The sequence below is a fragment of the Oryctolagus cuniculus genome, chromosome 4, assembly GCF_964237555.1.
Source record: "Oryctolagus cuniculus chromosome 4, mOryCun1.1, whole genome shotgun sequence".
NCBI classification, from domain to species: Eukaryota; Metazoa; Chordata; class Mammalia; order Lagomorpha; family Leporidae; genus Oryctolagus; species Oryctolagus cuniculus.
Genome location: NC_091435.1, coordinates 148,461,652 through 148,473,686, shown reverse-complemented (window position 1 = coordinate 148,473,686; position 12,035 = coordinate 148,461,652). Strand labels below are relative to the sequence as shown.

The 12,035-nt window shown below is 34.8% G+C and overlaps 1 protein-coding gene across 7 annotated transcripts in view; it reads left to right on the top strand.

Annotated features, from left to right (window-relative positions):
- DNAJC13 (DnaJ heat shock protein family (Hsp40) member C13) overlaps positions 1-12,035 on the top strand; it is a 161,464-nt gene that overhangs the window by 80,858 nt on the left and 68,571 nt on the right. For all 7 annotated transcript variants that reach the window (XM_008249240.4, XM_051818458.2, XM_008249244.4 and 4 more), the window contains 6 exons: positions 3,097-3,179; positions 4,571-4,724; positions 8,149-8,252; positions 8,339-8,498; positions 9,484-9,546; positions 11,699-11,800. In XM_008249240.4, coding sequence (XP_008247462.3) covers positions 3,097-3,179; positions 4,571-4,724; positions 8,149-8,252; positions 8,339-8,498; positions 9,484-9,546; positions 11,699-11,800 — 666 coding nt within the window. The remainder of the gene's footprint in view (positions 1-3,096; positions 3,180-4,570; positions 4,725-8,148; positions 8,253-8,338; positions 8,499-9,483; positions 9,547-11,698; positions 11,801-12,035) is intronic.

The window sequence follows — 12,035 nt, the reverse complement described above, 5'->3', positions numbered from 1 at the left end:
AAATAAAAAATGTATTATTTATTTGAAATATTTTTTTGAAAGAGTTAGAAAGAGAGATAGAGACAGAGAGAGAGGTCTTCCATCCGCTTTCCCAGGTCATAGCATAGAGCAGTGGGATGCCAGTGCTTTAGGCCAGGACTTGAACCCACTGTGCCACAGCGCCGGCCCCTTGTTGACTATACTTTTATTTTATCTTCTTAGCCATCTTTTTGTTTATGGTAGCTGTTTCTTTATTCAACCAAAATAATTTTAAATCTTGCTAAAACAAATGGGTTTTTTTATGGAATACCAGAATATCAAACAAAAATGAATATCAATGTCTGTGTGTATGTCTGAAATTGGGATCAGTCTTCAGTTCTTTAGAACTGACAGACAGATGAATGCCAATTTGTGTAAATGATAAATGTAGTATAAAGAATTGTAAGATAGACTTTTAGGTGATTGTATGGGATAATCAAGAGAACATTGAACTTTGAATTGGTTAAATCTGCTTCTGAGCCTGGTTCCATCACTAATTAACTTAAATTATGGGTTCTCATTACTCTACTTTCCTCTGTCTTAAAATTGGAATAATACCAATGTTCTCTAACTTGCAGAGTTTCTTTGATGTGTAAGCAAGATAGTAATAGAAGTATTATATACATATCTGGTCATGATAATATTGCTGTAGCATTTGAGCAGTTGAAAAATTTACTACATATAATTTTTTTTTTTTTTTTTTTGACAAGCAGAGTGGACAGTGAGAGAGAGAGAGACAGAGAGAAAGGTTTTCCTTTTTGCTGTTGGTTCACCCTCCAATGGCCGTCGCGGCCGGCGCACCGCGCTGACCCGATGGCAGGAGCCAGGTGCTTCTCCTGGTCTCCCATGGGGTGCAGGGCCCAAGCACTTGGCCCATCCTCCACTGCACTCCCTGGCCACAGCAGAGAGCTGGCCTGGAAGAGGGGCATCCGGGATAGAATCCGGTGCCCCGACCGGGACTAGAACCTGGTGTGCCGGCGCCGCAAGGCGGAGGATTAGCCTATTGAGCCATGGCGCCGGCCTATTACGTATAATTTTAATAGTTACTAAGAATTAATAAGCTTCTGGCATTATAACTAAAACTGTTTCTAAAATAATCATTGTTTCAAGCTGTTGACTATAATTATCATACTCAAATATGTTTTGGCATCATATTTCATATGTAACATTTGTCTAGCATAAGGTTGAACAATAAGTATATTTTCTGGAAATATAGATAACATTTAAAGACAACAATTCAAAGGGAAAAAATGGATTCTTAGTACCAGAAATGTTGTACTGGTTTGTTGGTATCATTTACATGTATTATTATCTAATGTTTTGAGCAGATAATGATGCTCGATAAGAATGCTGGTCAGGAAAGTATCTTGGTAGTGTCAGCTGATCATCATTTCTGCCTGGGTAGTATTTTTCATATTAACTTCTCTAGGGAACTGAATACTCTCTGTGACTATTCTATTTATAGGAACACTAACACCAAACTATAGAATGACTTGTTTTTTAGTTAAATTCTGGAAACCAACAACATTGTTAGGATTAGCTGGTTGTCTTGAAATGAGCTGCAGTTCTTAAATAATCAGAATGTTTATGAAGTTGGTTCCATTTTTAGCTCAATCTTTGTTGAATTTCTGAAAACCTTTGGTTAATATATAAAACGTCTTTTAAAAAATTTATGTTGCTTTCACTTTAGGGATTTATCTAGCTAATTAGGGAGGGCTCTTTACCTAATGCTTTAATTCAGTCTATGGAGTTGTTCTTTATATAGGATTCACATTTTCATTACTGTAGATTGGCAGTCTTCTTTCCTGAGGGGGTGGGGCCTTAACAGAATTCTTAATTAGAAGTGGTAAGGAAAGCTTTCTAATTATAACTAAATATTGAATATCTGTATACTCCATCCACCTTGTATTATTTTATGTGATGGTACACAGAATTAAAAACTGTGGAAGTCATTTTTTTATACGACCAGTTAGTTTTGTATTTCAAATAGCATTGACTTTTAAAATTTATTACTCAATTAACATTAATTTTTTCTTGTCATCTATTATTTTCTTGCTTTATTTCATTTGACACTTCCTTAATGAAGTTTCAGGCCTTATGTTTATACCACTTTATATTTCCAATTCTATCAAATTGATGACTAACATTTTCATATCTGAAATAACTACAGGCTTCTCTTGGAGCAGAGATTCTCAACCTGCATTCCATTTCCATACTTCAGAGATTCCTTAAAATCTCTTCCAGTAGCAAACTTGACATATATGCCTATTCCTTGAGCAGGAGCAATTGATTGATTTAAATTCTGAAATGGTTTAAGACTACCTAAAATTTTGGTCATGGAATTAGAGAAGCAGGTAGGACTTTGCTGTCCTAGAGTGAAGGTAATTTATATTGGTGACATCTTCATGGGATTAAATAATAGATACAGCATAGCAGATCTAGGTTTGTATTTCTTTTTAATTTTTAATTTTTTCCCTTTTAAAATTAAATTCAGGACAGAAACAGTATGGTTAATTTAAGTCTGCCACATGTGTGAAATATGAAATATGGTTAATTTCCTGGCATGAGCAGTCATTTTTGTTCTTTTTTTTTTTTTAAAGAGTTCTCTTTTTTAATAAAAGGCTCACTTCACATGTATCTGATTGTAGTTACTTAATTCTGTAGCTATTTCAATTTGTACTTGCTACTGTTGGCTTTGGTAGCAGTTTAATAACCTGTAATGTTTTACATTTATTATATTCCCATTTTTGTATTAACTGCATGCATGTAAATGTTTGAAACAAATCACTTGTTCCTGATTGTTGAACATTTTATTCATCATCACTGAACTTTAAGAAAATTTGATGTTGAAACAATAATGTTAGGCTATATATAGCAAATATTTGAGCTATACTGTAGAACTACATGCTGGCAAATTATCTGATATAATTTAATGTCATGTTAATATTTTAAAGATTTTGTTTCCTTAATTTTGTTTCTCTCACAATTTTAAGAAAGAAATCATTCTCATAAAGTCGTGATGTTCTGACTGAGCCTATTTGGTAGCCTCAATCACATGAAGTTTTTTTTCTTTTCCAGAATATAAATCAAAAACCAGTAGTTCTTCGTAAAAGAAGACAAAGAATAAAAATAGAAGCAAATTGGGATCTCTTCTATTATAGGTAAACATTAGGCCTCTTTTCAGCAGATTAAATTTTGTATTGCTTCTAGAGGAGTTTATAACAGTTTCTCATCCCTGGAATTGTGCCTACAGTTCAAGAGCTATTAACTGTTTAAGATTGATATGATTGGAGATACTTCCATAAAATCAATGATTTTCATAGAATGCTGATAGTCTGAGGAACTAAAATTACCCTAAGAATTTTATTAAGGCTTAGAGATTACTACTTCAAAACACTTTATTACAGCTTAGAAATAATTGCATACTTTCATTAAGCCTTTTTGGAAATAGTCCTAAAGGGGTGAATGATGAAATCATAAGGACACTTGTGGTGAGTATCTAAGTCAGTTTTCAGTCTTTCAAGTACGATAATCTCCTTCCTCTCCCTATCTCCAATTCCTTTTCTCCTGTGCCTTACCATACAGGAAATTAAACATTTGGGGTGTTTGCAAATTTTCTTTAAGATATCTCACAATACTCAGTCTGGAAGCCGACATATTGATTATTATTTGGCTAATAAAGAAAAGTCTTTAAAAAGTACACGGATATGCATATTATAAAAGCAAAAAACTATGGATTTTAATTTTTTGCATAAAAATATGCTTATCTTTTTAATGTCATTTTCCATGGACTTTTTGAAGTACCCTTGTATATTCTTTGAGAACTTCCCCACTACTTATAAAGTATATAGTGTGTATATAGTATATCCTTAAGTATATGCCTTGGGTTTCTTCCTCAGGAATCCCTCAATTGTGTTGTTCCCCCTAGAACTTCCTTCTAACTCTGAAATGACTTTGTAGGAGGATTGCAGACTGAAAGTAAGCAGTTATCCCAGTTCAGACTTTTGCCTGCATTTGTTACAATAGTTAAGTTATTCCAGGAGTACCAGGAAGATATATTGAAAATGCTCAGTGATAGCTTTGGCAGTTTGGTAGTATACTTTCTTAGGTAGTCTGTAAAGGTTCTTGTACTTCACACTCACAAGTCCAGGTATTCTTATATTCAACAGTAAATTTGATATCTGACAATAGAATTATTTTCTAACTGGAAATTGTATTAGCAGGAAATACAGAAATTAAAAAAATCAGTTCTTTTTTTTTGTAATTCACCCAGATTGGTTTCATAGTTTAGGTTCATTTTTCCCAGTATTTTATTATGAAAGCTTTCAAACATACAGAAAAATGAAAGAATTTTACAGTGAATATCTGTATATTTAGCCCCAAGATTCTACCATTAACATTTTACTATACTTGATTTACACTGATTTTACTATCTTTATTCTTGATAAAGTTTGTTAATTCTGTTCTCATTTTAAGATGTAGTAAGGGATATTTGTAGGTTTTTTTTAAAAAGAATATTTATTGTTTCCTACTGTTTTCTGATCCTATCTAGATTTGGTCAAGACCATGCTAGGTCAAACCTTATTTGGAATTTCAAGACACGAGAAGAACTGAAAGATACTTTGGAATCTGAAATGAGAACATTTAATATTGATAGAGAGCTTGGTAGTGCTAATGTGATCTCTTGGAACCACCATGAATTTGAGGTAAAGTTTAATTTTTATAATATATTAATCTTAAAATGCAATTACTATTTCCAGAATAATTTTTATGTTGAGTCTTACGTTAAGTATATTTTTATGAGTCTTACATAAATTTATAACTTGTGTCTTTACCTTTATAACTTGTGTCATTACCGCTTAATGGTATAGAGAAAATACTGAAAATATTTAATCTTTGCTTGAGACAAAAATTAAAAATTAATTCACTATTTAACTTGCCTTTGTACCTGAGATTCAATGGAGTTTTAGTAAATTCGATCTTAGGCATTCCAAATCTGTTCTTTTCATTTCTGGAAGCTTTAGATTCTTTCTCCATTGAAACAACCTTTCCTAGTTCCATAAAATTTAATTTTTTTAAGGTAAATTGACTCTAAATGTGGCCATATTTTGTCAGTCTTTTAAAATATTGATGTAAGTGAGGAACAAAGGAAACAAGAACAACAAATGTGGTAGAAAAATCTTTTATTTTTGTATGTAATATATGTATATATGATCTAAGTATATATTTTTATATGTCATAGGTACATACACATATCATATATACATACAGTCTTGTGTTGCAGAATGTTTCTGTCAGTGATAGACCAATTAGATGATAGTGATCCCATAAGATTATATCACAAACTAACATCATAGCCATCTTAGTTTGGTTAAGTGCGTGTTCACACAATGACAAAATTGCTTAGGGATACATTTCTCAGAACATTACCCCATTATATGATGCGTGATTGTATATAATTTAAGCTATTACAACAGCTGTAAATTTGAACATGCCAATGACTCTGTAGGCTTTATCTTTAACCAGGCTGCATTTCTAAAACATGTTTAATTTATGTGTTCATTCCCTTCGAGAGAAATTTTCTTTCCTTTGGTTTTGGGAATCTGTATTCTTCTGCATGTCTTGCTGCTTCTCTGTTGTCCAGCGTTCAATCTTTTTTACTCATTTCTTCCTGCCTCCCTGGCCACCAAGTTTCGACTAGTCACAAAGTGTCAGTCCTTAGACCCCTTTCATTTATCCTCATTGCCTTAATATTCTCATCTTATCTCATGGGTTTGTTTTTATTTGCTGATGCCTTCCAGATTTTTCTCTTGCTTAGACTTCCTTTCCAAGAAGACTTCATTTGCATCCTATAATTGGATATCTAATAAGCATCTAGACCTTTTCTCCAAAGTTGTGATCTTGTTCTTCCCCTAAATCTACTTCTCTTGCTGTCTTTCTGATCCTAGATATTCTTTTCTAGTCAAAATCCTTGAAATCATTTTTTCTCTTATACCCCAAATCCAGTTTGTCTGCAAATCCTGTTAAGTGCTCCTTCAAAGTATATCTGGAATCTGAGCATTCTTGCCTCTTTTTGTATTGTTGTAGTATCACTGCTTCTACCCTTTCCGCCTATACTCTATTAGCGGCATAGCAATGGGGTTATCTTGTTAGAATGTGAGCACAGTGTTATCATTCCTTCACTAAAACGTTGGCACTCCTTTGGCTTCCCGTTTCACTTAAGGTGGAAGTCTGAGTTCTTGAAATATTGTGGAAGGCAGAGTCTGTATATTTCCGTACCCTAAACATCATCTTCTACTCATCTACTGTCTCTCTCTCTGACCCTCTTCTAACCACGTTGGATTCCCTGAAAACACCAAATTCATGTTCTTGCCTCATTGTTTTTCTACTTGCTATTTCCTTTGCCTAGGTTAGTCTTTTCCCCATACTGCCTCCTAATTTGATTTCTCATCTTCAGATCTTTCCTTGGTTATCATCAATTAAGTGGGACTTCCCTTGCTACCCCATTTAAAAATGCAGCCCCCTCTATCTAGACACATTAAATGTATGCTCATTCTCCCTCCCTATTCCTTTTTCCTGCTTTGTTGTACTTATTCACACTATCACCTAACCATCATACGTTTCTCTTGTCATCTGCTCTGCCAGTGAGGGCTGAAATTTTTATGTTAGTTCACTATATTATCTCCAGTCCCTAGAACAATGAATGACACACAGGCTGCCTGACACAATGCATGACACACAGGCATACACTTAATAAAATTGGATCAATTAAATATGTAGAATTTATAGAAGGGAAGTGAAATTAAAGTTATACATATATATTTGATTTTACATTGATTATATTTTTATGAATCAGTTATTTTAGGCTTTAGAAAAAGGATTTGATAGTCAGACTAGGGAATTCCTTTTCATAGTTGCTGAAGTGTTTCCTTGAAACAAGAAATCTGGGTACAAGGGTCATGGTTTTGCTCCAAATACTGGAACTTTGCACGTGTGTTTTACCTCTATTTATTAGCCTACCATAATTTGATATTCAGAGTACTGTACAACATATAAACTATAGATGAAGTGTTGGTTTTAAGTCTTAGCACCTCGGCAAGGAGTATAAAGCTGGGATGAGCAAATACCTGAAGCATCCTTTAGGGCAAAATATGCTGCAGAACCAGCTACTCTGAGGTTGGTCATGGCAAACCCACAAGGGAATGAAGCAGATTAACTTTCTCTTCCCCCTGAGCCTTCATTGACAATAGTGCAGTTAAGTTTTTATCAGCAAGTTTCACATTCATAAAATTGGTGTATAATTTCAGCTGAACTTTTTTTTAAAAAATTATTTTATTTGAAAGGCAGAGTTACAGAGAGAGGGAGAGACAGAAAGAGAGAGATCTTCCATCCACTGGTCCATTCCTCAAATGGCCAGAATGGCTGGGGCTGTACCAGGCTGAAGCCAGGAGCCAGGAGCTTCATCTGCTGGGGCTCAAGCACTTGGGCCATCTTCCGCTGCTTTCCCAGACATATTAGCAGGGAGCTGGATTGGAAATGAAACATCTGGGACTTGAACCATTGTCCCTATGGGATGCCAGCGTCATAGAATGGCCTAACCTGCTAGGCTACAACACCGGCTCCCTAGCTGAAATAATTGGAAGAGTAAGTCAGGTACATAATAACAGATTATCAGAAGCTGTCACTGTGGAGTAGCAGGTAAAGTCGCTGCCTGCAGTGCTGGCATCCCATGTGGGCTTGCACAGATTCAAAACCCGGCTGTTCCACTTCCGATCCAGCTCTCTGCTGATGGCCTGGGAAAGCAGTGGAAGATGCCCCAAGAGCTTGGGCCCCTGCGCCCATGTGGGAGACCTGGAAGAACCTCTTGGCTTCTGGATTCTGATGGGTTCAGCTCCAGCTATTGTGGCCATTTGGGGAGTGAACCAGTGGATGGAAGACCTTTCTCTTCCTCTGCCTCTCTGTAACTCTGCCTTTCAAATAAATGAATTTATCTTTAAAAAAGATAACAAATTACCAGGTATTTTATGAAATGATAAACCCTGAGCAGAAAGAATAGTAATAAATGATTATGCAGAAATTACCAAAAGTCTGTTTTAAGCTAAAATAATGTGATTTGTTTTTATTAATAAGGTTAAATACGAGTGCCTGGCAGAGGAAATCAAAATAGGAGACTATTACCTGAGATTACTATTAGAGGAAGATGAAAATGAAGAAAGTGGATCAATTAAGAAATCGTGAGCTATTTTTCATATCCTTTTATATTTACTTTTCACTGTTGTTTCATGTTTTTTCTATTGTTAACTCTTTTTTTTAAATTTAGGTATGAATTTTTTAATGAGCTCTATCATCGCTTTCTACTCACTCCAAAAGTAAACATGAAGTGTTTGTGTTTGCAAGCCCTTGCTATTGTTTACGGCAGATGTCATGAAGAAATAGGACCTTTTACAGACACAAGATATATCATTGGAATGCTAGAGAGGGTAAGGTTATGACTTAAGGAAGCTGTTCTTTGATAATGACAATAGGTTATATGTTAAAGTTTCACAACTAAATTTAAATTCTGTTTGATCATATTATTACTGTAACTTTACTGCATGAATTTTTCCTGTGATTTATATTCTCTTAAAAATCTAAGTTGAATAGGAAAATGACTATTGAGTTTGTATTTTTCCATGTCAATTTATTTTTTAAGTTGCTGCTTTTGAACAATAACAATAACCTGTTTGCCAATCTTTATGGGTGAACTGGACAGGTGTTTAAATGAAATAGTGGCTTCTAGAGTTCTATGTTCCTTTGGTTTTCAATTGTGGAAAAGTCTAAAATGATGCTATAACATACTAAATTTAAAAGTGGAAAGGTAGCAAAACTTTTTAGAACTAAAGCAATAACCAAAAAAAGGAACTTTGAATTAGCACTTTCTGTAGCTCATTGAAGTGTTATTTTATGCTTGTGACTCATGCCTTGTGGATTAAAAAATTAATTTTGAATAAGGTCACAAAAGGTAGCTAATAATACAACTAGCACAAAAATCCCTATTGTTTGCTGTTAAACCAGATGGTATTGTTGAATTCTAATCCACTATTATTCCATTGAACCTACAGTACTTGTGCTATACCATTTGTATTGTAAGCAGATACATGTTTTCCTTTGTCGTGTTCATTGTAATATAATTTGTGTGAGGTATTATTTATTTAGAATTTTTACTTAATTCAAGGTACACTTGGACCAGTTCTTTCATTTGTTTCAATTTTTACGTATCTTCTTAGAGCTATATGTTAATATATGCAATAGGCTTAAACTATCTAACTTTCTAGGGATATTAGATAAATTACATAAATTAGAATAAGACATTGAGAAGTTGTGATAATCGAGATGACATTTCTTGTGGGCTGTTGATTTTGTGAAGTGATGGTAGTAAGTTGTGTTTCTATTTACTTTTGACTTAATTCTTATTTATTTCTATAGTGCACAGATAAACTTGAAAGAGATAGGTTGATCCTCTTCCTTAACAAGTTGATTCTTAATAAGGTACAGTATTTTTGTATAAACATGCTATTTCCAAATCAAATGAGTATGTAAATATAAACTGTCAGTTTGAGTTAATATCTAGAGATGGTTCTTTTTCTTTTTTTTTTTTTTTTAAAGATTTTATTTACTTATTTGAGAGATAGAGTTACAGAGAGAGGGAGAGACAGAGAGAATGGTCTTCCATCCGCTGGTTCACTCCCCAGATGGCCATGACTGAAACTGAGCCGATCTGAAGCCAGGAGCCAGGGCCCCAAGTGCTCAGGCCATCTTCAACTGCTTTCTCAAGCCGTAGCAGAGAGCTGAATAGGAAGAGGAATAGCCAAGAATTGAACTGGCGCCCATATGGGATTCTGGCGCCACAGGCAGAGGCCTAGCCCACTGAGCCACAGCACTGGCCCCGGTTCTTTTCTTTTTAGATAAAAAAACTGTGTGTGCTTTAAATTTCCCTGTATCCTCTGCCTTAATCTTATAGGTGTTAAATATGCTAATAGTAGATTTGTAATGAATAATGAGGGATGACTTCATTAATCGATTTCTCTTGAGGAATGAATGCTTAGGAACAAATTTTAAGGAAAATGAGTGTTTAAAATGAAATGGAAGGTTTTTAACTTACCAGATGTATTTTGATGATGGAAATAAATCCAAAATAAAATCAAGAACCACTTACTCTTTGTATGTTGTTTTTTAAGACATTTTTAAATAGTTTTTTGCTGGTTTCTAATAAGAATTCAGAATTATAATATGTAACATTAATTTGCTTTTGAAGGATGTTGAAATTTCTTAACATTTTTCAGGGCCAGCCTGTGGTACAGTGGGTTAAGCGACCAGGATGGTGGTTCTGGCTCCCAGCTTTGTCCTGGTCCAGACCTTATCATTATAGCCAGGGACTGAACAGGAGATGAAAGATCTCTCTGTTGTTTGCCTTTCAAATAAATCAATCTTTAAAAAATTTTTTTTAATGCTAATACCCACTGGCCTACTTTTATTCTCACTTTTAGTAACTACTAAAGATGCTTTAAAAAAAGTTTTAAAAGTATAATTTGTGAATCTTAGGAAATTGTAGTTTAAATTATACACGTAGAACTTTATATGTATTTATAAATTGTACACTGGAATATTATATATTTAGAATAATCCTTACTAACAGAATGGCATTGGAAGAATAATTGTGAAAGCACAGGGTTCATCATTGCATTCTTTAGTTTATTTTTATTTTCATTCGTGTTATTGGTTGGTGTCTTTTATTTTGTTGTTTTGCTCAGAATGTATATAAGTAGGAGTGAGCATTGGCTTAACAGTTAGGATACTGCTTGTGAATCCTGCATTCCATTTTAGTGGATGCCTGGGTTCAGGTTCTGGCTCCACTCCCAATTCTAGCTTCCTGCTAATGCACACCTGGAAGGCAGCAGGTGATAGCTTAAATCCTGCTTTCAGTCTTTCCCAGCCCCAGTTATTGCAGGCATTTGAGGAGTGATCTAGTGGATGAGAAAAGTAACTCTCACCTCTCCCTCTCCCCCTCCTCCCTGTTTCTCTCTCTTTCTCTTTCCCTTCCTCCCTCCCTTCCTCTGTCTTTCAAAGTAAATTAAATAATGAATTAAAAATGCATTTAAATAAGAAATCAATTTAAGTTTACTTATTTTTATTTATTTGAAAGGCAAGGAAAAAACTATCTGTTGATTGATTCCCCCAGTGCCCATGACAGCCAAAGATGGACATGATTGAAACCAGGAGCCTGGAACCTCATCCAGGTCTCCCAGGTCTCCCATATGTGTGGCAGGGATTCAGATACTTGAGCTATTAATGGCTGCTTTCCAGGGTGTGCATTATCAGGAAACTGAGTCAGAAGCAGAAGTGGGACTTACTCCCTGGCACTCTAATAGAGGGTATAACATCCCAAGAAACAGCTTAATAGCTCCCTCTGCACCACAGTGCCTGCCCCTTGATAAAAATTCTTCCGTAATCTGTAATTCATTCCTGCTTATTGATCTGTATAAATTTATGTTCCTTGTACAGGAAATCTTGAACACACCAAGTAATACCTGTTGAGTCAATTATTTCCAAAGAGAGTCCAAATATTCTCTTAGAGAATCTTTTGATAGTAGTACATATAGGGAAAAAAGATTTCAGATTCTGTAAAAATTTCTTTTTCCAGAAAAATGTGAAGGATCTCATGGATTCAAATGGAATTAGAATCCTTGTGGACTTGCTAACTCTTGCACATCTCCACGTAAGCCGAGCTACAGTACCACTGCAAGTATGTATGCTTGTCTGGATTTTACAAACTAATGTTCTTTCACTGCAGTTTTAGGATGAAAAGAATCCTAGAAATCTGGATTTTTCTATGGTCAAGAAATTATTTCTTTTTTTTTTTTTTTTTTTTTTTTTTTTAAAACTTGCTTGACAGTTACAGACAGTGAGAGAGAAAGACAGAGAGAAAGGTCTTCCTTCCGTTGGTTCACTCCCCAAATGGCCGCCTCGGCTGGTGCTGC